The 27,632-nt window shown below is 40.6% G+C and overlaps 1 protein-coding gene and 1 long non-coding RNA gene across 3 annotated transcripts in view; one reads left to right on the top strand and one right to left on the bottom strand.

Moving 5' to 3' along the window:
* Positions 1 to 24,904, top strand: part of DCBLD2 (discoidin, CUB and LCCL domain containing 2) — a 48,703-nt gene extending 23,799 nt beyond the window's left edge. Inside the window, exons 3-15 of the mRNA XM_064143205.1 lie at positions 2,724 to 2,861; positions 4,063 to 4,114; positions 5,271 to 5,343; positions 7,148 to 7,281; positions 8,024 to 8,064; positions 10,502 to 10,717; positions 12,132 to 12,256; positions 16,682 to 16,829; positions 17,249 to 17,413; positions 18,475 to 18,568; positions 18,929 to 18,978; positions 20,531 to 20,668; positions 21,712 to 24,904. Coding sequence (XP_063999275.1) covers positions 2,724 to 2,861; positions 4,063 to 4,114; positions 5,271 to 5,343; positions 7,148 to 7,281; positions 8,024 to 8,064; positions 10,502 to 10,717; positions 12,132 to 12,256; positions 16,682 to 16,829; positions 17,249 to 17,413; positions 18,475 to 18,568; positions 18,929 to 18,978; positions 20,531 to 20,668; positions 21,712 to 22,154 — 1,817 coding nt within the window. The 3' untranslated portion in view covers positions 22,155 to 24,904. The remainder of the gene's footprint in view (positions 1 to 2,723; positions 2,862 to 4,062; positions 4,115 to 5,270; positions 5,344 to 7,147; positions 7,282 to 8,023; positions 8,065 to 10,501; positions 10,718 to 12,131; positions 12,257 to 16,681; positions 16,830 to 17,248; positions 17,414 to 18,474; positions 18,569 to 18,928; positions 18,979 to 20,530; positions 20,669 to 21,711) is intronic.
* On the bottom strand, positions 24,904 to 27,192 carry LOC135175287 (uncharacterized). Of its 2 annotated transcripts, XR_010302319.1 has the most exons (4): positions 27,076 to 27,192; positions 26,090 to 26,198; positions 25,679 to 25,737; positions 24,904 to 25,319 (listed from the first exon to the last, which is right to left on the bottom strand). It is a non-coding gene; the product is annotated as an uncharacterized LOC135175287 (long non-coding RNA). The 2 variants fall into 2 exon arrangements; XR_010302318.1 differs by lacking the exon at positions 24,904 to 25,319 and having other exon boundaries at positions 25,489 to 25,737.
* Between the last annotated feature and the right edge of the window lie 440 nt (positions 27,193 to 27,632).

The following is a 27,632-nucleotide window of genomic DNA, read 5'->3' as shown; positions in this document are numbered from 1 at the left end:
GTTCTGATAAGTCTATTACTCACTTTTACAAGTGACTTAATGGCTCCAAGTACATGTTCTACTTGATATGTTTCTCTTGACTTTCAGCTGTTTGTAACTGGTGTAGTAGCTCAGTATGTTGAGCAAATGTGTGTGTTGTTCTGCTCTTAATAAATCACAGAGCAAACAGTGATCTACTAATAATGGCAGATACGGGAAATGCAGATTCTTGAATGTTCCTGTCTGGAGCAGCAAATGCTGGAGAGATTAAACAGTGACCTGAATTTGTTTGGAAGAAATCTGGATTTATCTTAAGTTTTTTCCATTGAAGACAGTATACTGACATGGTCTAACCTTAAAATCATATAAAATTTGAAGTCCAGTCATATCCTTAACCCCAAAAGACTTAAAATATGGCTGATTAGATTTAAAATTGAGTTGTTAGTGGGCTACTTTATTCATAAACAGGCTTCTAAAGAAGCTTTCAAGGGGTAAGTCTCATTCCAAGGGTTTTGGATGTTTATCAACAAATCAAAAGATTGAAATCCTTAGTGTTAAGTTTGTCTCTAGTTTAAGGTCTAGAGGTGTTCTTTATGGGTGATTTCATCACAGTTCAATGACTGCTTGTCTACAGGCAGATATACTTAACACATGTAATGCAAGCCAAGATCTACAGTAGTAGAGAACATAAGCTCCTGTGGGAGTTCCCTCTCCTGCTGTCATGCTGACGTTCAAAATCACTTGAAGCCTTTCAGTGCAAAAGTACAAACAAAATCTGCACATGCCATTGAAGGAAGAGTCATAGCAGTCATGTTTTATCCATCTCTTGTGCTTGCTTTTTGAAAAGATTGCTGAGAAATCTGGTGAAAGGCCAGGGAAGAGTTAGAAAAATTATTTATAGTCTCAGAAGTATGTCTTCTTGTGAATCTCAAGGTGCTGCAGTTTGTTGGAGGCTCTATCTCCATGGTGCAAGCAGAACTGCACAGTTTACCCAAACTAGATTTAAATGCCTTTCTGTGTGTGCTTGCCCAAAACAGAAGATAAATGGTGTTTTGAGGACAGGCTGACCTACACTGAGATGAGCCAATGGTGTAACAAGATCCAGTGGCTGAAAACAAAACTTGGAACAAAAGGGAAAAGTTGGAAAAATGATGCAGGTTCATCATAATGAGTGCAGTTAATCAGTGAAATAAGACTTAGAGCAAAATACAGGGTCCATGTCATGCCTTGGTAAAAGGGAACTTTCTTTTTTGTAACTCTTACTGATAACCAATTTAAGTGGTGACCTCAGATAAGGTTGTGTTTGTATAATATTGTAAATTTCATTAAAATATTATGGGACTGGGTTGGTTTGGGTGTTTTTTTTTTCTTTGGGTAGAATACCCTTGCTCTGTTCAAAAAACATCTCAATAAGCAACATTTAGAATGCTTTGGTTTGTGTTGTATTAAGAACTATTCCCACAGGGTAATGTTACTCTACTCCTTCTAGTATTGTATTTTGCCTTCAGCTGAGAAGGGAGTCTGACTTTTTTTGCAATTCTACTTATTACCAAGAAAGCAAATAAATGAATGGTAAAGTGAAGCATATGTAGTGTCATGTGCTGCTGGTGATTAGCCACTTTGATTATCCTCTACAGCATCTTAAGTAGGATTATAGTACAATACTGAATGATCAAGGGAGCCTATAGAACAGAAGATTTTGATTTTCTTAATAGGTTAATAAACTCCTCAGTATTTTATTAAAGTTTCTAGTTAGTAGGACTGGGTAATTCCATATCGACTTGTGTCTGTTTAGCAGCCATTATCAAATGATAGAATGAGAGGAAATGGCCTCAGATTGCACCAAGGGAGGTTTATAGAGGGTATTACAAAAGATTTTTTTCCTGAAAGAGTGGCCAGGCATTGGAATAGGCTGCCCAGGGAGTGGCAGAGCCACCATCCCTGGAGGTGTTCAAAGCATGTCTAGGTGGGGCACTTTGGGACACAGTTTAACGGCCATGGTGGTCTTAGGTTGGATTTGATGATTTTAGAGGTCTTTTCCAACTGAAACAGCTCTATGGTTGTATGATTTTTATAAAAGTAATATGATTTGATAGTAATTCTAGGACTCAACAGGGTGAATTACTGTCAATATCTGCAGAATCCAGCATCTCAGTTAAAAGTGTATTATTTTTTGTCATTTTGGATGGCAAGAGAAGTACTTAACTGCTGTTAAGTTTTATAGGTGCAGCAAACCAGAAAGTGAACCAATGAGGAGTTTCTATGACTGGAGCTCACACGTGCTTGTACTTCAGTGCTGAAATGAGGGAACTGTGCCTCCTATTTTACAAAATTAAGAAAAGTACTTGACAGAAGCCATGAAGAGGTGCTCCAACAGCTGAAGGAAGAGAAAGGCTTTTGTGTCATTTGCTTTTGCAGAGGATTCTTGTTTCCCTAACTTGATCTTTTTCCTTGCCAGAATTCTCATGGTCTTTGAAGAACTGGCTAGAGGTGACAGGGATAAGGTGATGTTTATTTGCAAGTGTTAAGGGACTCTCACACATGGGCAGTGACACAATACATGTGATACTCGTCTTCTGTCTTTCACTTTAAATGGGCACTGGCTGCATAGTTTGCCATCATGCACCTGTGTTTCCTTTTGGATTTATGCCAGAAGTAATGTGAGCTTACACTGCAGATGAGTTAGGATGCTTGCTGCACATGTTGGTTTTGGTCCATGTCTGTCGTCCCCTTTCTTCCTGCAGGTAAATACTGTGGGTTTGGCTTTCAAATGGATGGTTTAATTACTTCAAAAAGTAATGAAGTCACAGTGCAGTTCATGAGTGGAATGCACATTTCTGGACGTGGATTTCTTGCAGCTTATTCAACCACTGACAAATCAGGTATTTATCATTTTCTTGTATTGGTAAAGTAAGAGCTGCCTAATCAAAACATGGAGCTAATTTATTTATTCCCATGTTCTCACAGATTAACTTCTAAAAATGAAGACTTTTAATAGAGTCTTCCTGATACTTCTGTGTAGAAAATTGGATTGTTAGTTTGCATAAGTTATTGTAGTTTTAATGAAATGATATCAAAGCTGATCTGGGATAGTAGAGGGAGAAGCTCAGTTATATTTTATGAAAGAAAGGGCTGCTTCAAGGGAAGGACAAAATGCATTCTTTCAGGTAGTAGCCAAGGTGACAGATAAGTTTTCTTATCCAACCCTATATTTTCACAGTATCACAGTATTACCATTTTATACAGACCAACCTCATGGGAAGTTTTATTACAGTAGCAGTGTCTTCAGCTCTTCAGTCATATAATCTGCTTAGTAGTTATTTGTCTTTTTGCCATTTCTTTGAGTTGGTTGCTTTGTGGTTTTGGTTATTCTAGCCTCTAAATGAGGTTTTGCTGTATTTGTTTTGCAACTCCTTCCACTTGTTGTAAAGGTGAGTGACGTACATGGCCCACAGGGAAATGAAGGATTGGCAGCAACTGCCTTGCAAGGTAAAAGGCTTGAGAAAGCCATTTCTGGAAGTAATTCTAATAAGAGAAGATAACAAGGATTTGGGGTTTTTTGTTTTATTTTCTGATGTTTTTCTCTCTATATTTTGGAGCACTTTTCTCTCTGTATTTTGGAGCAGGCAAGAGCATGAGATTTGAGGTATCAGTCATGGGTACCAGTAATATTGCACTCTGATGTTTTCTCCCTATGCTGCCTGGTTTCAATACTGTAGGACTGTTAAACACTGAAAACACAGGCCTGTTTAGCTAGCTTATTAATTTAATTTTGTGATAAGAGTCTGCACTCTCGTCTCTGAAGTATCTTAGGTTCTCTGATGTACAGCTACAAATTAAAATGAAGCTGCACAGAAAGTGAATTTCTGTAGTGTTTCTCCTCTTGTCTATGTTACATTCTCAGTGGATTTCCTGGTTAGACAGTTTGTCAAGGTTCTACTGTAATGACAAATCTGCTGCAAGAAAATTTAGTAAGTATGTGGTTTTGGTTAAGTCACAGGTGTGTGTTTTTGTACACTTTAAGAAGCATATTAAAACTTACTGTCTTTGTCATCCTCTTGACCTGACATTCTTTCTTTCCAGGCCTAATTACCTGTTTAGAAAATGCAAGCCACTTCTCTGAACCAGAATTCAAGTAAGACTGACTTTACCTCTTCCCCCTCTAATCTCTTTAATGAAGTAATGTTATAGTTTCTAGATCACTCTGTTAAGTATATGTGATAAAGCTTGAAAAGTGTCTGTCCAGGGAGCTTAAGAAACAAACTAGTTACAGCTGAATAATTTTGATAAGTGCGCTCCTCCTTACTCTTCCTCTCCTGATTTTGTTATTTACACACCATATACAGCAGAACCTTGTCAAGTTGCACTAATGCCTAAGAGCTAATATCTCATTCCCATAACAGGATTGCTTTTGTAAACACAGTACAGCAGGCATACACCTTCAACACTGACATTTCCATGGCAGTTACCTAAGGAGCACTTAACTACAACGTGTGCTACAAATTACAAACCCATCTTACAGTTTACTATGAATTAATAAAGTTCTTTAGAGACATAAAATGCTGTACCTTCTGGTGAGGGAAGCACATGTCACAGAGTCACAGAATGGTGGGGGTTGGTAGGGCCCTGGGAATCACTAAGTCCAACCTTGCTCCTAGTGCACTTAGGACAGGTTGCACAGGAACGTGTCCAAACGGGTTTTGAAATAGAGGAGACTTTGCAACCTGTTTGGGCAGCCTGTTCCAGTGCTCCAGCACCCTCACAGGAAAGAAGTTTTTCCTCATGTTCAGTTGATGAACTCTGTGTGTTACAGTTTATGTCTATTGCCCTTCATCCTATCACTGAGCAGCACTGAAAAAGCCTGGCCCCATCCTCTTGACACCTTCCTTTTAAAGTATTCATAAGCACAGAGCAGATGCCCTCTCGGCATTCTCTTCTCCAGGCTTAACAGCCCCATGCTTCATAGACATTGCTTATAAGAAAGTGTATACAATTCATTAGATTGGTCCTTAATGACTTTCAATTAACAGAAGCCATGCAATATTTATATTATAAAATGTTGGCTTTATTAGTTTATTATATTGTGACTGGAGCTGTAATTTCAATTGATATTAAAAAACCCAGATGTTTTGGCTGTCTGTTCTTTTGTGTGTTCCTCTTCCTGTTTATGGTTTGGGTTGTTTTTTTTTGGTCTGATTTGATAAGCCTTCAATTAGGATATCTCCTTAAATAATGCTGTTTGAGTGAAATAGAGTATTGTATCTTGATTTGGTTATTTTGTTCTCTTCCAGTAAGTTTTGTCCAGCCGGGTGTGTGATTCCTTTTGCTGATATTTCAGGCACTATTCCCCATGGATACAGAGATGTAAGTGAAAATACCCTAGGCTCATTTGAATTTTGGCAAAACAAGTCATGACAGCAGTTAGAAGTCAGTTACAGTTGTTTACTTTAGTTCTGCTGCCTGGGCTCTGGAATTTGTACCTCCTAAGGTGAACAGCATGGTATTCGTTTTCTTGCACAGCTGCTGAATGGCTGATCCTTCAGGTGTTGCCATCTCCAAGAAGTTTGAGCCTCTATTATATGACTTCACATTTTTCTAAGGCCTACTGAGAAGAGTGGATCAATCAAAATACTATTTTCTACTTCCTGCTGTATTTTTGTTTGCTTTCTTAGGCTGGGAAATGTGAACAGAGAATTAGTTCTTTTAATGATGTCCTATTTCTCTTGACAAAATAATGCCTCTCTAAACAGATCTCAGTGGTTAACTTAATTTTTTTTATTGTATTACCACACGACAGACTAAATGCTATTGGTGCTAAGCATCTATGAAACCATTTGCAAACCAGAATTAATACTGTAACATTAATAGTTCTATAAACTGGAAATGAAATTATTTAGTAATCTACTGTTTACTTAAAACAGTACAAACTCCTATTGCTGATAAAGAAAGAATTTGCAGCTGCATTAGCATACCTGCCATAGGACTGGAGAGTGTTTAAAATAAAGTGATTATAATTTTGCTTAGCTCTCTAGTAAAAACTTGCAGTAAATCTGTCCTAAAATTCTCTTTTAATAATCTAGCAAGAGGAAAGACAATTTAAAAATGTAAGTAAGCAATAATTGTAGTGTTAAAATGAATCTGAAGTGTGCCTCTCTGAGGTCCTTTTCTCGAATATCTGCAAATCTTAGGCTACCTGCTTAAGTAATTAACCATATGTAAAAATGTCACCACAGCCTGGTAGATGTTCTTGGTCCACAGTGAGTCCACACTAAATAGTTGCAAAGTATTTTTTGTAGCTAGTAACAAGACAAAGTTGATTCACATATTTGCAGCATCTGTTGGAGTTTGCTTGTTCTGAGGTTGTTGGTTTTTTTTTTGCCAATAGCTGGAAAAACTCTTTTCTGCGGAGGAAAAAGGAAACTTTAGGAAATAAAGGTGTTAGTGGCTAACAGTTGTCCAGGAGAGGAGGAAAGAACAGGATGTTCTGCAGAATCTTTGAGTAACCCATCTCCATTAACTTGTGCAACCTAGATAATCAGCTTCAGAAGGAATTGTGCTGTGGGTTTGCGTGGATTAGAGTGCCATGAGTTGAAATCAAAATACAAGCTGTCAGCTAAAAGATGCAAAACCTGCAGTGCACTGCTTGTGAGAAAATGGACAACCATGCTTCCAGTGTGCTTCCTGTTAAAAGGGGTCCTCCATGTTTATGTATTCAACTTCTGTTGTCCAGTATCATTTACTGAGCGCCTGGCTGTTTGGCTTTTTCAGACTGATTGACCTTGCTGTTTGTTTGAGCTTAAGTACAAGAATTGCATTCCAAATACATCTAGGTGAGGGTGCAGTGAAATGTGGGACCTTCTTTTTGTGTTTTTATCAAAATCAGACTTAATTGACCTTGCTGTTTGTTTGAGCTTAAGTACAAGAATTACATTCCAAATACATCTGGGTGAGGATGCAGTGAAATGTGGGACCTTCTTTTTGTGTTTTTATCAATTCCAAACTAAACCAAAGAGGAATGGTTCCTCAGTAACAGAGATAACAGTTAAATAAGAATGGTACCTTCATATACTAATAACAGAGACTATAACTGGGCAATATGGCATATACAATATTTAATTTCTTTCTTCACAATGTAGTATTACGTTTCTCTTTTTCACCCCTCTTCAAGTCATCATCCCTTTGTATGGCTGGTATTCACGCAGGCGTTGTGTCAAATACTCTGGGTGGCCAAATTAATGTTGTAATCAGCAAGGGCATTCCGTACTATGAAGGCTCCCTGGCTAACAATGTCACCTCCAAAGTGTAAGTCTACTTCTGATGTTCTTGCCTTTAGCACCTTAGATCTTGGTATTGTGTCATCGTGGGATTAATTTCAGGTAGTGGAGCTATGTGTTACGTGGACAAGTTCTCTTCCCATAAGGTTATCACAGTGGTCTTGTGCTGTGGTGTGATTGTTCCACCAGATATTTTTAACCTCTGCAACACAAAGAGCAATTTTCTAATTCCACAAGGAGGTTTTACCTTTCAGAATGCATGGCATGAACAGAAATTTCTAATGGTCCATGTAAAAGTAATTATTTCATGGCAGCTCATAAGGTGCTGGGACATCTCATTTGTACTATTACCTAGAAAGGTTGGATCCTTGAGTTCCCTTCCTACCTGGAATTCTCTTACAGCCTTTTAGCTGCAGGGAAAAGAGTGTAACTTGGCATTTTACCTCCCAAGTCCCAGGAATTAAAACAATCCGAGGAGATTAATTACTATCATTACAATTAGTTTAATTTGAAAGGGAAACATTTTAATGAAGTCTTGCCTTTTCCTGGGCAGGTGTTTGAGAGTGCAACTTGGGATAGAATCCAGAGGTGATTGCACTGAAAGTGCTGCAATTTGGTGACAGGAAAGGTGACTTCAGTGGTGAGGTACTGGTTTAGGTGTATGTGCACAGTTTCAGTGGCAAGCAGTCGAAGAAGAAAATCCAAACAAAGACACTTTGTATTGATTTTCCTCACTGACTGCAGCTAAAAGCCTCATCTGTTCTCCGCAGGGGACCGCTATCGCCAAGTCTCTTCACGTTCAAGACTAGCGGTAAGCATTATCACGAGTCATGTATTTACAGATGCATTGATGTATCAAAGTGTCCTTGCTGGTCTGCAGGTGGGGATTCTTTCCGGTTGTGTTCCTCTGTTACAGTCTGATTGAAATGCTGATTGATACTTCAAACACACTGCTAACAGAGCTAGGCACTCAGGGGTTGCTCTTTATTTCCAACAACTCTGCATTCTAGGTCTTTTCAAGGTTGGCTCCCTATTTCCTTGTTGTTTGCTAAGAAAGTTAGCAGAAATCCCAAAATGATTCCTCGACTTTCTCCATCCTCTTCTACTTTTGTTTTTAAATCGCATATTCTTGCAACTGAATGCTAGGTCATAAATTACTTACCTCTCTTGCTCTGGAGGAGCATCTCTTGGGCTTTTGCTCTGTGTGTAGGTTGTGTTTCTCCTTGACTGCCATGCTTTGTTTTGTAACTGTGTAGCAGATTGCTGATGGATGTAGCAAGTATTGTCCCTTTTTAAAACTCTCCTGCTTTGTCAAAAAGAGAGCTGTGTTTTCCTACATGGAAGCTAGCTTTTCTGTAAATTACTTTAAATGCAGTCTTAGAATAGGTGTTGGAAGCACTGTAAAGGCTGTGGCCTTTCCTTAGTCTTTCTAACTGTTTAAAGAACATTATGAAAAAACAAAAGCAACCAAAAGTCTGTTTTCCATAAAGTGCTGCAGTTAAAAATTACCAGCAAAGGAGGAAGATATATCCATATCCCTCAACAGTAAATAAATCCTTTTCCTAATACATAAAGGTGATGCTGACTTGGGCTATAGAGGCAGCAGGAATCTGATGGGCAGGAGTGTTTGGAGACAGAAACGTATGCAAACAAGCAACAACTAGAAAACAGAATCCACAGAATATTAAAATCATTTATCTCCCAGGCATCTGCTAGAGCTGAATGAAGGAACTGCATGTCTGGTGACCTTCTGCTTGGAGAATACTAAACACAGTGATGGAGGCAGGGCTTGCTGGGTTTGTCTTTCAAAATGTGATCTGATGTTTTGTATGGAAGTAATGAAATGGCCTGGAAATGTGAAGAGAGAGGGCAAAATGCTGATCTAAACTGTCTGGATTTCAGTGATGCATTTGAGAAAATGCTGCATAAGCTAGAGACAAGATGCAGATCTAGATTAAAATGTATATAATTGAGTGGCCTATGAGTTAGCTGAAGGAAAAGAGGACTCTGTACTATGTTGAAATGGGGTTTCTCAGACTGGTGAAGTTACTGGTGTGGCTCTTCAATAATAGTTGTTTTCATTGCATGCTATAAAATAGAGGGATATGTTATTAATGCTGGAGATATGGTCAGTAGAGGAAGATGAAACTGTGCAGTAAGGCTTGGCTGACTTTGAGACTTCAAGTAATAGAAATTAATTGAAGAATCACAGAGCTGAAGGTGTGAGGTACAGAGACTGAGGTATTTCTGTCAGTGTGTTAGATGGAAGTGACAGGTAAGGAGAAGAAGGGGTTTGGTTAGTGAAGGGCCAGTGAGATTCTGTGCTATAGCAGATGAAGTACGTTCACTAGAGACAACTAACTTAATGCCATCACACAGGACATTGCTAAGGCCTTGTCTGGGATCTAGTTGCACGTGAGCTCTGCCTTGTGCTTCCCTTGGGGGATGAGCACCTGCCCGTGGTGCCAAAGGCGGCTGCAGGGAATCTGCAGGGAGAGGGGGCCCACAGCAAATGGCCAAAGTAAGCTGTGTTGTTCCTGCGGGCTGACTGAAGGCAGAGAGTGCTCTCTACTGATAGGTCTGGGAAGTACACATGGGAGAGGGGAAAACTGTTGGCATGACAGAACAAGACTTTAGCAAAGAGCAAAAGGATATTGACCACTCACAAGGAAGTTTAGCCAGGAATTTAGGAGAAGTTTTTAGCCGTCAGCAGAATGTGACATGGGAAGACTTTCTAGAAGAAACTTTCAGTAAGAATGTCAACAAGAAAATAAAACTAATTTCAAGGATGTGTTTTGAGGCCAAGGCCAGAACTACAACATGGCTTCCAACATACTTTGATGTGTTGTTCAAATTAACATTGTGATACTGAGGTTGGTTTAAAATCCGAGAGGTTTATAGGCAAAAAAAAAGGAACAAGTGGGCAAATAGTCCATTTCCCTTCTGTGCATCGGTCAGAGATACTCTTAAAAACAATGGCAGGTTCCCCAAAGCTGCTTGCCTAGTGCTCTGAGTGCATAATGATTTGAGAGAGTATCCCCATCACTTCTGAGCAGGCATAAATCATTTAACACTCACAACACCCACTTCCACCATCATTAGAAAGCAGAACAATGTGTTTTGTTGGTAGTGTTGTTACAGAATGAAATTAGATGGCATTTTATTATGTGCGTTTCAAATCTTAAACTCCAAGCAGCTTAAGTCATTGTGTAACTTGATTTTGAATACTCACCTTTTCCATTTCTCAGGTTGCTATGGGACACTGGGGATGGAATCTGGGGTAATCCCTGATTCCCAGATCACAGCATCATCTATTCTTGAGTGGTCTGACCAAACAGGACAAGTGAACATTTGGAAACCTGAAAATGCCAGACTAAAAAGGACTGGTCCTCCTTGGGCTGCTTTTATCAACGATGAACATCAGTGGCTGCAGATTGACTTGAATAAAGAAAAGAGAGTAACAGGTAAGTGAATCTGATGGCTTCTAAGCAGCATTCCTAAAGTTTGCTTATTGACATCCCTTTCTCCAGCGTTTGATCTGAGGTAAAGTCCAGGTGATAATTACTTGGCATTACAGCAAAGTTGGTTCTGTGTCCTAGCTACTACACTGAGGAACCTGCAGTACAACAGGTGGACTTCCACATGACAAAACACTTCTTCCATCAGAAAAACTTGGAAAATTTTCCTGTGCTTTTGTTTGATCCTCAGTGTTACCTTTTTTTCCTGCTGATGGCTTCCTTGGAGATGCAAACACATACCCAGTCAGCTCTGTCCACTGTACCTCTGATGCAAGGGCCTGTGTTTGTAAGCTTTTCCTACACCTCAGCATGGCAGTAGTGAAATCCAGCAGTGGAGACAGAAGCAATTGCAGTGCAGTGTGAGATAAGCAGCAGACAGAGGAACCAGTTGGTAGCCTTCCCTTCTTGCCAGAGAGTTGGGGATGGTGTGAGACTTTCAGCATTCTGTTGTGCTTTCCCTTAGCAAACTGACCAAGAAGTGCAGACTGCTGCAGCCAGAACCTGTGTTAGGCTCATCCACCATGTAAGTAGCTGTGTTTACTTGGAGAGGCAGCTGAATCAGCTCATAGTTACCTCTTTGGTCATTTGCATGTTGGCGTTAACCTCAGGGACAACTTAAGTTGTGGCAGAGAAGCTACTGTATCTTCTATGCTGATGCAGTTATTCGGAGATGATTTGCTGTTGTTAATGGGCAAAATGACTTAAACATCAAGTAGCTTTAGGTTGAGTGCTTCAGAGTGCCAGGTTTTAAGATGACCGTGAAACGTTAGCCTTTGATCAGTTTGGGCTTGTCTCTTCCTCGAATGCATGCGTTGATCTTTGTGGACTGGGCTGAGCAGGTTGGCTTTCTGTCATGAAGCAGCTCAAGTTTCACAGCAGCTTTTGTTGTTAGCTCCCTGAGGACTGTTTGAAATTGATACTACTCCTCTGATCCCTGTGCTAATGAGCTTTTACAAACCAACCTTCCATGAGTGGTTCTGCAGTGCTGAGCTGTCAGCTTGAGGAAGCTACAGTGCTTTCAGTGTTGCTTTTAGGCTGGCAGTACAAAGGCAGGGAAGAGTGGTGCTGCCTTGACAACTGGAGACGGGAGTGGGCTACAGCCAGGTGCTCGGGCTGTTTTCCATCAAGAAATGGGGGAAAAGCACTGGGCACGGTTATGTAATGAGAATTAAAAGTAAGCAAAATGATTATTAAGCTTTAGTCACTGTAAAAGTTTCAGACCCTGCCACCTTCAATAAAGTTTTTGAGCTGTAACTGGACTAGTGGAGATTCCAACTAATTCTGGATTCAGAATTTGATCTGTGAATTTTTGCAAACTGCTACCAGCTCTTTGTCTAACTTGACACCTTCACTTTCACAGGTATTGTCACTACTGGTTCAACCTTAGCAGAGTACTACTACTATGTCTCAGCCTACAGAATTTTGTACAGTGATGATGCACAGAAATGGACAGTGTACAGAGAACCTGGCATGGATAAAGATAAGGTAAAATTACCACACGCTTTCTAGGTATGTTCTATCAAGATTTCACAACTGTAAATACAACTAATTTTGATATGGTGAGGAAACATTCAGAAACTTTCAGTGCAATTTAAAGTTAAACCAGCATGTATGCAGAAGAAAATGGGAAAGTTTGCAAGTGTGTCAGCATTTGAACAGTTCTGAAGTGCAGAGATTTTTTTTACCACTACTTGGGGTGGGAACATTTGATACAAGCAACTTGTGTCCAGTGTAGGCTGTCTGGTACAGCATCCTTTTAACAATCAGGTTTCTTTCAAATAGGTGGTATGTCTCCAGATGAAGGCTCACTTTCTTATCCTCTTATGGTTGCAGAATGTGTGTTAGAGGTTGTATAATTTTCCATCCTTTGGATGGAAATGTTGCTGGCAATCTCATTGACAAAGTTTTGGTAAGGTTCTTTCTTGTGTAATTGAACAGCCCCTGAAAATAGTTGCTTTGAAAAATGGGATGGTATGTTTAGACTGCACATGTTTTGCCACACAGAAAAATGACCTTGTGTTAGCAGCAAAATAACCTTCTTTTCCCTGGGTTTCTGGTTTTGCAGAATTTAATGGAGGGTAAAATGAAAAGATTAATGTTCTCTTAGATCAAAACAGTCTTGGTAATCTGACTGGAAGTAGAATTTCTTTTCCTTGTAATTCTGGGATGTAATGTACCTTGCTTCCACAGGCCCTGAGGTATTACATAGGTGCAACAGACATTGGTAACGCAGTGCTTTTGCAGAAATGGGTCTTAGGAATGCTATGCCTTCAGCTGTATTTGCTTGTCTTCTATTTACTGTAGGTTAAAGAATGTTTCAAGGTAGGATGTAGCATCCTGTTGATGAAGCAAATGCTTGGAAGGATCATGTTTAAAGAGCATTCCCTGAACACTAAACATAATCACAACAGAAAAATTCCCAGAGAGGAGGAGACTTTACTGTCAGGGCTGGTCCATTTTAAACCTGCTCCTGAGCTAGGGGACTGTTGGTATGAAGTATTCAAGGTGGGGAGGGAAATGTAAAAGTAATAAATCTTTTGCTAGTTTTTCAGTGCCCTCTTCTGGACATAAAATACATTCTCAGTGAAGTGCCTGGATTTAGGCTTGGTGTTTAGTGTGGTTATTTTCTTAGAAAACTTTTGCAACCATTGTAGCTTGTTTGTATATTGTTTTTCTTGGCAGATTTATGAAATGGGAAACATTGTGGAGCTCGAATACACAGGCAACACATCTGTTTCTTGCACTCTTTGTATCATTAGGTACAGTGCACAAAGAACCATACGTACCCAGAAAGGGCCAGCTGTAGTTAAATGACAGGAAAATAAGTTTGGTGTAGCTGCTCTCTTAAGCTTCAAAATAGCAGATTTGGCCTCTGTCTGACATCATCTTACTTGAAACAGCTTTGATTTTTGGATGCATGTGCATGCAGGCTTCTCCCTTTGATCCTCACATAACCAGCCCAGCCAGGAGGTGCTATGGCCCATTTTTTGGAAACACTTTTGAAATTCTTAACATTGTTCAGGAGATTAGAAACTCTTCTGTAGCCCTCTTTGGAAACAGCTTCTTGAGGTCTGTCAGTATTCAAGAAAATGTTTTCTTAAAATATTGATGTGAACTAAAAAAAAGAGAAAAGAAAAAGCTTGAATTGGGGAAGAAAGATAAAGCTGCAGTGCTGGAAAAGTTTTGTTTGACAGTGCAAAGGCAAAAGGAGGGAATCTGATAATAAATGGAATATGCAAAGGATATAAAAATACTTGATCAGAAGCAAAAGAATTTAAGTGAACAAAAAATAATGAGCTGCACATAACGTTGATATTGTCATCATACTTGACATTGAAAGCTTGACAAACAAAAGCCTGGAGTAAAGAACTACTCTATCTTGCATCTCATTTGCATCTTTACCACAGAATTCTCTGGTAAGAGTCTGTAACTACAAGCCTGTCAACTTAAAAAGAGGGGGAAAAAAGCTAAACTAGTTTGCCTTAGTTTGGGGGGGAAGTGGCTATAAATTGGAACCAAATCCTCTGTGTTCTTGCCATGTCTCATTCGATTGTCAGTACCTGGGCATACAAACTGTGACTGCGTTGCATGAATCATTTATTTCCAGAAGGACACCCATGTTTAATCTGTCTTCAGTCACTGCTAGTAGGTATATTTAAGAACAATTGATTTAGGAGCTGGAAAAATACCAGCAAGAGACACATGCCTGTAAATCTGCCCCACAGTAAACTGGGGAGGAACAGAGGCAAGTAACTTGCACCTGCCTGTCTGGCTTTTTAGCATCATGAGTGGGTTTGTGAATGTTGCAGGAACGTCACAAAGACATCCAATACAGAAACCTGTGTCTTGCGTATCGAGGTTGACACACCAGTGATCTGCAGTGCTCAGGATTGTGCTAAACACTCCTGACTGCTCCATCTTATGCAGACACATGCATCGTTACCTAATGCAGTGCTGGTCATTAAGTGTGGCAAGATGCTTTATTGTTTCCCAGGTGCTGTGAGTGAGCAGAAAACTTGTTACAGTAAGAATTTCACAGGCAAGTGCCATAATTCTCATCAGCATTATGTCCAACGTGATCTGCAGTATACCTGTATTGGAGCACTGAAACCAATCATGTTACTCAGTTACTGCTACCTTGGAGGTGGCATGTTGCAGTAACAACCCAAGAGCTGCACTTGCAGAGCCACATGCTAACAGTATGCATTAATGTGGCAAACCACTTCACTTCCTCCCTGAAGATGTGATACGAAGCCAGACCTGCTAGAGGAGATGATGAGAAGGTCACTTGCTGGGTTGGGAGTACTGGGCCTAGTGTTTGTACTGTGATGAGCAGCAAAGTGCAAAAGCTGTAGCTGGCTGTAGGTTTGTCAGGAGGCTTATGCTGCGTCATAGTCATAATGGTTTACATTTCCACCAGACAAAGCCCTTCTGTACTGGCACATTTTGTTGAGTTCCTTGTGTGCCAGGACCAGCTTCAGCTCATCCTCTGCACAGTCTGCACCCTTCTCTTCCAAAGCTCTGTGAAGCTCTCACAATCTGAGCCCAGGTCTTTTTGCTTCACTTCTGGCTCAGCCCTTGTCGGCAGCAAGCACTAGAGGACAGTGTGATTCCATACTTGACTTGGTCTCCTAATGCTTTCTAGTGAAAGCCTTATCCAGAGGGACTGTGCTTCAACCAGGAGGCCGTGTGAGGGCACCACTTCCTACTTTTATGTTGTCACGGCTGCTTGTTGTATCTATGTGAAGAGTGTGCACAGCGTCCTGGCCTGGATCAGGAATAGTGTGGCCAGCAGGACATGGGACATGATCATGCCACTGTACTCAGCTCTGGTGAGACCACACCTCAGATATGGTATTTAGCTTTGACCCCTCACTGCAAGGACATTGAGGTGCTGGAGCATGTTCAGAGAAGGGCAACAAAGCTGGTGAAGTGTCTGGAGAACATATCTTATGAGGACTAGCCGAGGGAACTTTAGTTTCTGGTTCTGCCTCAACTCGAGACACTTCTTTATGATGAGGGTGCTGGAACACTGAAGATTGCCCAGAGAGGTTGTGAAGTCTCCTTCTCTGGAGTCTTTCAAGACCCACCTGGATGCATTCCTCTGCAGCCTGGCCTAGATGTTCTTTCTTTGGTGGGGGGTGGTTGGAATTTGCTCTCTAAGGGCCCCTTCCAACTCCTAACATTCTGTGATTCTTTGACCTGGGATGGTTTAGTCTGGAGAGGAGAAGGGTGAGAGGAGACCTCATTGCCATCCACATACAACTACTTAAAAAGAGACTGGAGTAAGGTGGGGATTGGTCTCTTCTGCTTAGTACCAAGTGATGGAATGAGAGGAATGGCCTGAAGCTATGCCAGGGGAGGTTTAGGTTGGATATTAGGAAAAAATTCTTTTCCTGGAAGAGGAGTCAGTTATTGGAGCAGGCTGCTCAGGGAGGTGGTGGAGTCACTGCCCCTGGAGATGTTGAAGAAAGGTGTGGACATGACACTTTGAGACATAGTTTAATGGCCATGCTGTTCATAGGTTGACAGTTGGACCGAATGATTTCAGAGGTCTTTTCCAACCAAAAGAGTTCAATGACTCTATGATACCAACAAGGACTGAGTTAGAAGGATTCAGTGCCACAGGTAGGTGTCTGTAGCAGCAGGCATTGCCTGGGATGGTGCCATCATTCTGAAGTAAGTAGTTGTATGCACATATCCCCCTTAACTTCGTTACTTGTTTCATGGGGCCATGTGAATGGAGATGTGCAGGCAGCAGCACACTAGGGTGACTTTTCAGCATTCTGTATTGCTTGCTTTTCCTAAGTAACCCCACAAAAGGTGCGATTACCAGGGAGCTGCTATTGCATTTGTGTAATGTAATGTTTGTCTCCTTTTTCTTTTTTTTTTTGTGTGTGTCTTTTCTAGATATTTCAAGGAAACACTGAATTGTACCAGGAAGTTCGCAATAATTTCATTCCACCTATTATTGCACGTTTTTTTAGGATTAACCCCTTAAAATGGCACCAGAAAATTGCAATGAAAGTAGAATTGCTAGGATGTCAGTTTAGCATAGGTAAGGCAACTGAAAACCTTTCAACTGTACAAGACAAGCAGTGAAATAATTTGGTAAAGATTACTTTGTGCATATATCTTCAGGGAGAAAAAAGTACTTCTTAGTGCTTTTTCCTTCCAAAATCCTTCTGTAACCAATACTTCTGAATTTCTTCCACAGTTGTTATGCTTAACATGGAAAATACCTAGTTTAGGCATAAAGAAGGTAATTGAGAAAAAAGAAGTATTTCAAAAGACACCAGTCACTTGCTTTACATGTTACCAATTCATGAGGTTTTCCCTCATAATATCAAATGAGCAAAATCTTTAGAGCAAACCATTTCAGCTGTCCTCCCCTGAAAAGGAAAGATAGAAAATTGAGTATTTCACCATTTTTATATACTTTTCTTCTAAATACTTTTAAATACTTTACTTCTAAAGCCCGTGCTCCTAAAATCACCATGCCACCACCACCACCTTGGAACAAGAATGATGACAAGAATGATGACTCCAGTGATGATTCAGTGAAGACTTCATTGCAGACAGACAAAACCACCTTCACACCTGAAATCAAGAACACCACAGTGACTCCAAGTGTAACCAAAGGTATCCACAGTTAAGCAGTACAAGTGTTTGGGAACTCCTTACAGTACTCTGGCAGATGTTCTAGGTGTGCTTTCACAGAATCAGAGCTTTAGAGGTTGGAAGGCACCTGCAGAGATCAAGTCCAGCCTTCCTGCCAAAGCTTCTGAAAGTAAATTTTTCTCAACACTTAACGATTTATCAATCTTGTAATAGTTACTAGTTGTCAAATATACCTGTGGGATGGGCCTAGATGACTTTTGGAGGGCACTTCCAACCCAGGCCATTCTGTGATTCTGTGGTAAAAAAGTGTACAGCTGCACACTGCATGCAGAAGCAAACACCATCTTCCAAGGGACACGCTAAATTCCATCTTTCAAAACTTGTTCCAACTGAGTGCAGCTTTTCCTTACTGAACAAATTTTGTCAGGAGAAGCTGCAACTTTAATTTCCCTTTAAAATTAACTGAATGGAAGTGCTTTGTTATTTACTTTGATAAACAAAGTAACGATATGACAGATGATGCTTTTTGAATGTCCTGGCAAGGTGACTGCTCCATGAAAGACTGGCTATGTCGAGTGTTTTGTCCTGAAAAAATACCAAAGAAAACTGTCAAAAAAGGGAGCAGGATCACTTTACATGTAGGCTTTGGGGAAGTGTCTTTGGGTGGCTGGATACAGGATGATCTCGTATCACAGAGGCAGCACAGTCTGGTTGTGGATAACTGCTAAGGCAGTGTGGTACTTTCCTCTTACAGGAGGTTCACATTCAAGTGGTTACATACTCCTAGTCACTTTTGATCGTCCTCCTTAATATACGTTTTTCTGAGAGACAAACCTTGGTTACATTAAAAAAGCCCTCAACTGTTTGATTTTGATGAAAAGCCTTGCAACAATCCAAGCTGTGCACACGTGTAAGATAACTCTGTACACTGCAGCAGCATCCTGCAGGTAGCTGAGCTCAGGTATCTGGTGTGATAGATGCTATACGCGAAAACTGTGTGCTTTACCCAAGTCATTTTCAAATTACAGCCTGATTTATGAGAAGCTTTTCTGTCTGACACCACTTAATTTAATGGCTTTCAGATGTGGCATTGGCAGCAGTTCTGGTTCCAGTGCTGGTGATGGTCTTCACTACTCTGATTCTTATCTTAGTTTGTGCCTGGCATTGGAGAAACCGGTAAATGACCAGCTGAATGAAAGTGCTTTTAGTGAATGTTAGCCTGGGGTGTGGGATGAAATGCTGCATGTGGGAACTCTCTTGTGGAAGGGCAGACCTGCTCTTCTCTGTAAGAAGATGTTCACTGGAATAGCCAGGACAGTGAAAACAGCTTTGTTGTAACTGTTTTCATTAGAAGTGCTTGTACTGAACACTGGTTTCTCCAATAGCAGCAGACTGGTGATGGCAAGCCAGGTTACTGGTGCTTATACTTTAAATCTGAGGACCAGTTACAGCCAAGGTGATAGTTGCTGAGCATTAATTAATGCCTCTTCTGATAAGCAGAGTAGCTAAAATACCCCCTTTTGCTTCTTTCCACAGCAAGAAAAAGACAGAGGGCACTTACGACCTACCTTACTGGGACCGTGCAGGTAGCAATGGTTTTGTGAAATCCTTTACTTGGTGTCTCTGCTTTGAAGAGTGTTCTGGAGCACAGCAACAGACAGTTGTCACTAGCAGAGGCTTTCCTAGTGCTAACTGGTGTAGGCACCATGAACACTGCCTTTCATTTTCTGAACAGATGTAACTGCTTCATTCTCTGAGCTTTGTTCAGAATACCTCATCTGATAGAGCTTACAGCTTTATTTTTTAGTAACCAAGTGTGGAACCTCTTCGTTACACAGCATGAGGGAACAAGCAGTTCGAGGACTGTCTTTATGCATTTGATAATTAGATGGCACTTCTTGGTAATTCTTTTGTCCTGGAAAAAAACATTCCATCTCAGTGTATCACATCTGTCAAATTTTGTCTTTCATTGCCCCAGTAAGCATGTTGCAGCTGATTTTAGGCATACTTTTCATCCTGTCTTGTGCCCCATTTACTTGAGAACAGACAACACTAAGCAGCACTTGGCAAGTGTCCTGGAAACACAAGTTTGTGCATTTGTTGAATTTGTAGACTCTGTATGTTTGTGCTTTGCTTCATCATCCTCAGGTTGAAGATGCTTGCATCTGTGTGTTTGCTCACTGGCAGTTTAAAATACACCTTGTCTTTCAGACAAGAAACCCTTTAATGACCTTAGTTTTATTTATTACATGTCTGTTTCTGACAGCATTGCTTTCTTAGAGTAACAGACTCAAAATATCTTGTATTTAAATGTCAGTAATGGAGCTGCCACATTTTTTCCTGTTTTAAAAGGAAAACTGGTGAAATTCAGTATCAAAATAATGTTGCTGCTCTGTAGAACCTCTGTCTGTCCAGTCCCACAAGGTACCTCAGATTTTGTTCCACAGTATTCTGTAGTTTTGAGTTTCCTCTTTGGCAGGCTTAACCTACAGGATGGTCTCCTACAGTTGCAGTAGAGTATTTTAATGGCCAGCAAAACTAGGGTAAACGTTACCAAGGCCAGCCCTCCTTCCTGCCTTCTCTCAAGAAAATGTTCATGACCAGTTACTCCTTTGCATTTCCACTTGAAGTTAAAATCCTCTTTACTCATCTTTTTGCAAATATTCAATGGTAAGGCTTTCTACAATGGGAGCCAGAAACCATGCATTCTTAGCTTCCAACTGAGAGTGCCTGAAGTTTGAAGCAAACCTTCTATCCACAGAGTGGAATTATGGCTGACACGTAAATATTTTTGGTGTTGTACTTTATGAACTTTTTATACTTGGATGAGTACCCCAGCACTGCTGCAAACGAATATCTAGGGGTAGTCTTCCTGGCCTGCAGCAGTTCTGGGGATATCTGAAGGAGGAGCACTCAGGCAAGTTGATTGGGTGAGAGTAATGTTGACACTTCTGAATCTTCAGTCTGCCAGAAGATGCACATGTATCTTGTAACCTTAGAGTCATGCCAATACTGATAACTGAGTTGTATACCTGCTACCACAAAATACAAGCCTGTGGTGTAGAAATGCTTCAGTAGCTTGGAACACTGTATACATGCAGTCATGGATGATTTGGGTTTTTTTTAATCCATATGAAGGATGGTGGAAAGGAATGAAGCAGTTTCTCCCAACCAAATCAGCAGAACATGAAGAAACTCCTGTTCGCTATAGCAGCAATGAGATCAGTCACCTGAGACCAAGAGAAGTCCCAGCAATGCTGCAAACAGAGTCTGCAGGTACATTTCACTGGTTTTTTGGTGGGCCATTAAATACAAAGCTATGTGTAAGAAAACCCACATTGTATAGGAGATACAAAAGCAGTTAGTAATATGGATGAATTACTTCCTGTTTGTTTTGGGGAACAGAGGAGAAATGAATAGTTGTGTTGGTGAGTCCATTTCTTAAAATGCAGGCTTTTCCAAATCTCTTCTTGGAATATCTTAAGAAGTATTAACTGATGATGTGTGTGGATAGACACATTGCCAAGTTAGCGAGTATCTTGAAGTTTGTTACTTGTACTTGTTCTTAAGCCCTACAAAGGGGTAAGGATTTTTTTTCCCCATTATGTTTTCATGCACTGGAAATAATTTCACCCTGCTGTCTTCATGCACAAATTTGAAATGGGGCACTAGGTTCCCTACACTGACCTTGAGAGTTAAATAATTACTTTCATCTAGAAAAGGAGCCACTGATAACATCTGCCCTTCCCATCATGAAGCAAGCACTAGAGGAAGGTGACTGGTTTGTGCCTCTGATTCTGTACCTACATGCTGATGGCAAAAGTTGCAGCTACACAGCAGGCAGAATTACTTTTCTGATTTTGGCTGCTTGTTTGCTTTTACCCAGCTTTAGCCCCAAGTTTACCTCCAGCTTTTGTAACTGAGATTACCTTTTGAACTAGAACACCTCAGTTGACTACAAGCAGGCTTCCCTGCTCAGTGGGCAAAGCCTTCATCCACTGGACCACTTTTTATTAAAGGCAGACAGGATTGTTATGACTTGATTTAATCCTAGTTTTGCAGGGAAAAACACTGCAAAATATTTAGAGTGTGGGAAGCTGCAGCTCAGAAGGGAAGAGGTGTAGATGAGATGCTGTGGTTATCCCTATGGCTTTGACTAGGGGGTGGAAATGACTATTTTTCCCAAAGCCACTGGTGGGCAGACAGACCTCACTGGTTTGATCTAGTATAATGACAGGTTGTTTTAAGTGTGATGTCACTGTCAAAACTATTTCCATTAAGTGTGTTTTTGTTTTGTTCTGTTGGGGCGTGCAACACAGAATATGCCCAGCCATTGGTAGGGGGCATTGTCAGCACGCTTCACCAGAGGTCAACCTTTAAACCAGAGGAAGGAAAAGAAGCAAGTTATGCCGATTTGGACCCATACAATTTGCCCATACAAGAAGTTTACCATGCTTATGCTGAACCACTACCTGTAACTGGACCAGAATATGCAACTCCAATCATCATGGACATGTCCAGCCATCCCAGCACGCCTCTTGGCATTCCTTCCATCTCCACTTTCAAAGCTGCAGGGAATCAAGCTCCTCCTGTGGTTGGAACTTACAATAAACTTCTGTCTAGGACAGACAGCACATCGTCAGCACAGGCACAGTACGATACTCCAAAGGGGCAGCCAGGGCCAGCTGCTACTGATGAATTGCTGTACCAGGTACCACAGAGCCTGGCCCATTCCACAGGGAGTAAGGATGAACTCAGTTAGCTCAGTTAGCAGAACGATGGCTTGTTAAAAAAACAGCTGCATAAAGCGGAGAGTTTCTTTTTAAATTGCATTGTTTTGATACTTTTAGTCTCAAATAATACAATGTTGAACCAAAAGATGTGGTATTGGAGGTCAGGGAAGCCACTAACTCTGCCTTTCCTTAAGCTGTGTGCCTAATTACAGTTTGTCTCTGCACAGCCGTGGACTTTTTATTACTACTGTACAATCCTCTGTCAGACATGAGAGAAGACCTCTTCAAGACTCAGTAATTCCTAGCTAGGAATGATAAATTTAGAGCAAGTTCATAAGACAAGTCAGTAATGTTTTAACTAATGGTACTATTTCTAGGCGGGGGGGGGAATTCTAAAATCCCTACGTAAGCTCCACAGCTGCTAAAATCCATTTTATAAACTTTGGACTTTAAAGAGTACTAGCAAGACTGATGGTTAAACCCTCCCTCCCCTTAACCTTCCCAGTTTAGATTCTAAATGACATCATTTCAGCTTTTGTTCAGAGGACTAGGAATCATCAGCTGTGTGTTCTACAGAAGGCTCCCGCCACTTTTCTTAGCCTTCCAGAACTAAAAGTTGCTGTCTGCACAATCTGTTCTCTGCCTTATCTCCTGAAGCCACTCAGTCTTCTTGCATCCTAGGGATCCCGGAGGCACAAAGTACAAGGAAACCACATGGCAACTGCTCTTCATTTTCCCCTACTAAGTGAAGGCTATTCTGAACAGCATTTTCCTCAAATTCAGGCTTCTCTGATGATCCATGTGCAAGGAGCATCCAGATGTTTCAGGCAACTTAATTCAGAAAGGTTCTCCCTGTCCCCTTGCCCTGACACCACTCCACTCTCCCCTCCCAGCAGCTCTATTGTTGTGTGTTAAAATGTGAGCTTACACAAAGAGAGATGTGTATATACTTTTGCGAGTGCTTAAGGAAGCACATAAATACTCTGATGGTGCAGAGTTTGTGTTCTACATGCATTTAGCACATATGGTACGTTTTAGCACAACTGAAAAGCTTCAGCCTTAGGGCTTTTCTTAGGATTGTTCTTATTAGAATCATAAAAGATTCCAAAACCTTTGTAAGAGAACCAGTACTGTTCCAAAGAGCGTCCATTGCACAAGTGTTTAATGGACTTTGTATCCTTTGAATGTTCCAAGGTTCTCTACTATGAAAACATTGTAGTCAGTCTTCTGTTTGGGGTAAGGTAGACTAGTTTTAGCTAGGTAATTCTGAAATTAAAGCAGTTTGGATGTCACATTTGCCATTGTTTTATATTGTTAGAAACAAAGCACAGCTTTTTAACCTAAGTAGTAAGATAAAAAACAACCTCACAACAAAAATGCTCTGTTTTTATTGTAACAGCACTGTTGGGAGGCTGATGAGTTAATTTTTACATCTGAAACCTACTACCTACACATTAGCCCAGTTTTATGGACTTCAGTGGTTACTGTTTGTTTCTCTGATGTAATTTCAGTCAGCCTTGTTCATTGCCCAGTCTCTTTCAGCTAGGTAGAGAACATCCAAAGCTCCACCACTGTTTGAGAGGGCTGCCACTTCAACATACTTGACCACCACCCTTACAACTTGAACACCTTTATCACTTAAAATGTGTTTTGCCTTGTTTTTCCCCCACAGGAGCTTTGTATAAACTCAGCAATCCAAAGAACTTGTGGCCTGTTGAACATCCAGAAGATGTTATTACATATTCTGTGCCACCTAGAAGCCTAATTACACTTTTTTTTGATCATTCTTATGAATTGAGCAATTTTTTTGTTTGTTTCAATTGTTTTTAGAATTGAGGATCTAAGCCTAGATGTGAATGGAAGCAAGAGAGGCATGTATGATCCAGTGATGAAAACCAAATTCCTCTATTTATATTTTTCATGTTATTGCCACTATTTCTGCTTGGTAAAGCTAGTCTGCAGGCTTTGTAGTTTTTAAACAGGTAAATAAGTGCTCTTACCCACCATCGGCAACTATGAACTTACCTCAACTGATGTGACTTGTTTGCACCAAGACGTGACAAACTCCAGACAAGTTAAGAAGCCTCTGCCTTCTCAAACTGTCCTAGTTCAGCCTTAGAAAAATTAATCTACAATAAAAATCAGTGGACACATTCAAGTCAGTAAAATTAACACACTTGGATTTAGTTTTACTGGTAGGACAGATGTGGTAGAACTGTGGATATACTCTAGACTAAGATGGTGTAAGAATTAATTAAACAGTGTCTTAACAGTGGGTTGTTTTTAAAGCAACTGTACTGCAGGCTAATTATCAGAGCAGCATGAGCTGTTGACCGGAATGGATGTTTTTAAAACTGCAAGTGCTTGCTTCCAACTTTGAACACGGTATCTGCTAGGGCTAAGAGAATTTTGAATCTCAGATGTGTGCTACAAAGGGTTAAACAATTGATTTCCAGATGTAAGTTGCATGAGACACTTCAGTTAGAACTCTGTGTACAGTGCAAGCAGAGGTACACTTAACAGTCTCTCTTACATGTGAAGACATATGGATAGAAAACGTATTTCAGTCATGTTTGGCTTGAGTATTCTCCCAGAATGTATGTTCTTACCTCAGCATGTATTGTTGTTGCCTAGTATTTGTATATGTTGCTAGAATGATCCTTTGAGGTCCCTTCCAGCCCCTACCATTCTGTGATTCTGTAATTTAGACTGTATAAATAGTGAGGGGGTTTTATATGTATGTTAAAAAGTATTTTAAATAAATTGTACATACCTATTACTTGCTGTGTTTGCATTTAACACCTGCCTTCCATCCGAGTTGTAGTTTGGAATGCAAGGGTCATGAGTTACCATACCCCCAGTGGGGTTATGCCCTTGCCTCCAAAAGTGATGCTGTCACCATTTCCTGGCAGTAGCTGTCTGCAGCAGCAGGTGCCCAGCTCACCAGGCATTAGAAGTTGAAAAGTGACACTTAACAGAGCTCTTGTCTGGAGTCTGCTGCAGAAGCAAGTGGCATTTTTAGGAAGGAGTTTCCCTGGAGTTACCTGCTGCTGGCAGAGTGCTGGGTCTGGAGTCCTGTGTGAGGAGAAGCTAAGGCACAGCAGCTGCTCTCCATCAGTGTTCAGTGCAACCCACTCCTCAGATGCAGAGACAGTCCTCCCTTGTCAGCACAGCACCTCTACCTGATAGAGGAGCTGACAGTTCTTCAACTTAGACCATGGCTGCATTCCAATTACAGGAAAAGAGTATTGCTTTTGCTTTCAGCAAATGCTTTTACTTTCTTAATGCTAGCACTACAGTTCCTAACGTAACGGAATCATAATTACTTTTCTTTTGCAAGTCCAAGGTTAAAATTTGGTCCTAAAGGCTTGATCCTGTGTTTGTCAAGCTGAAACGTCCCTGTAATGTTGCAAGCAGACTTGTCTCCAGGAAATGAATGCCAGCATGCTAGCAAGCATCCCTGCTTCAGTCCAGCTGCATAAGGCAGGACACTTGCTGCTCCCTTCTCTCTCTAAGCATCTCACTAAAACATATACTCTGTGAAACAGCTTACCTGAGACATCGCTCCTTTGCCTCGGGCTGTCGCAGCCTCACCTTCAGAGTTCTCCACATCTTGGGTGATGGAGGGGAGGGGAAAAAGAAAAGAGACAAGAATACATCTAGAATCCTGAAAATGCTTCCGCAGCAGTGACCCTACTTTACACACCTTTAGTGCACATAGAAGCCTCCTGACTTAACTGCTTTTTATTACTCTCTCTCAAATGCTGTGCAAGGAAATAGTGAAAGCTTGTGAGAAGTGCTTTCAGTTGAAAGACCAAATATTGTGTTCATTACACAGATTGCTAGGAAGAAAGGTTCTGAGAAAGTAAAGCTCTTCACATAAGTGAATGCAATTTGTCTTTCATCTGTATGAGTGTTCAACACCTGTATGGTTTTGGTGTATGCTGATGAAAATAGCACATACCTTTGCTTGCAGTAAACAGAATACTGGGAGTTCATAGGCATCTTGTTGCAAACTGGAAGAAACTCCTGTTGCTCTACTAGACACGTCAGAAGTCTCTTAGCATTAAAGTCTGAAAGAAATACACCTTCTTAAAATGTGTGGTGCTGACCTGTGTGGAGGCTAGCACAGGAATTTTACCATGTGGCATAGTCAGGTTTGGAAGTTGTGTATTGAGACTTTAAACCCAGTGGACTGTTATCAAAGAAATTACCAGGAAAAGAAGAACAAAAGTCTTTAACAACTATCTATGATTAATTACACTACAAATTTTACCATTCAAGCTAAGAAAGAGTGTTGTAAAGGTGACAGACTCCATGGGGAGGAGCAGAGAGACGCATCCTACAGGCTAGAATCAGAATTGTTTCATTTGGAAAAGACCTTAAGATCATTGAGTCCAACATTCAGTCTAAGACCACCATGGCCATTAAACCACATCCCAGAGTGCCATGTCCACACATTTCTTGAACACATCCAGGGCCAGTGACTCCAATGCCTGACCAGAAACCCAGCCAGCACTGGAACCATGCCTAAATATCAAACTAAAGCCCAAGCCATGGTGACACACAGCTGCCTCTCTCAATCTCTCTCTGTATGTGTGTATATATACACATACGCACATACATTTATACCCACACATATGTATGTATGTGTGTGTTCCTATACCACAAGAACACACTGAATTTACCATCATAGAATTTATGACCATAGAATGGTTTGGGTCAGAAGGGATATCTGCATTTGTTTTGCATTGACTTTTCCTCCTTGGTTACTCCACTTGGCTTTTGACATTTGAAAAGCCTTACTGTTCTTTAGGGAGATCACTGTAAGCAGAGGTCCAGGGAAACCCATCTCAAAGTTCCACTCCACGGAGGATCCCATCAGAAAGGTACATAATTGGCACACAACTATATAGTATACATGTACTGCAGGCTAGCAGAGAGAAATACCTTATGCAGGACCTTATATCAGTATCTAACTTGTACTGCTGCTTGAGGTATTGTTCAGTCTGATGACACAGTAGTGAAAAATCGTGACTCAGGAATCTTGCTCAGATTTGGCTTTAGCTCCTGTGAACACAAAGTCATATTGTATATCAGAAATAACAGTATGTTAAAAAAAATACCACATGAAAATGGAAATTCATCTGTACACGTAAACCACCTGTGATGGAATATATTCAGGATTCATTTAGGATTGCATTTGCAGAAGAAAAAATGTCAGAATATTCTCTAGAACCCGAGACAAAATACTGCAGATAAACCTCTCCTTTTTCCTTCTGTTTTTACAATGGAAAATTTGGAACAAAAAACAACAGGAATGAAGAAAGTAACTAAATCTCAAAGAAAGTTGCTAAGCCATCCAAATTAAAAGGTAACTTAACTCCAATGCCTCTTTCTGCCTAAGAAAACTGGGGAATTTGGAGCAAAACCTTGCATTTTTTTCAGTAAAATGCAAATAAATATTTCACAACTTTATTATATTTCCCAGCCACAGTTTCACACAT

Source organism: Pogoniulus pusillus, chromosome 5 (genome assembly GCF_015220805.1).
Source record: "Pogoniulus pusillus isolate bPogPus1 chromosome 5, bPogPus1.pri, whole genome shotgun sequence".
Classification (NCBI taxonomy): domain Eukaryota; kingdom Metazoa; phylum Chordata; class Aves; order Piciformes; family Lybiidae; genus Pogoniulus; species Pogoniulus pusillus.
The sequence above is the reverse complement of the archived record's forward strand: the minus strand, read 5'-3'. Positions and strand labels throughout refer to the sequence as shown.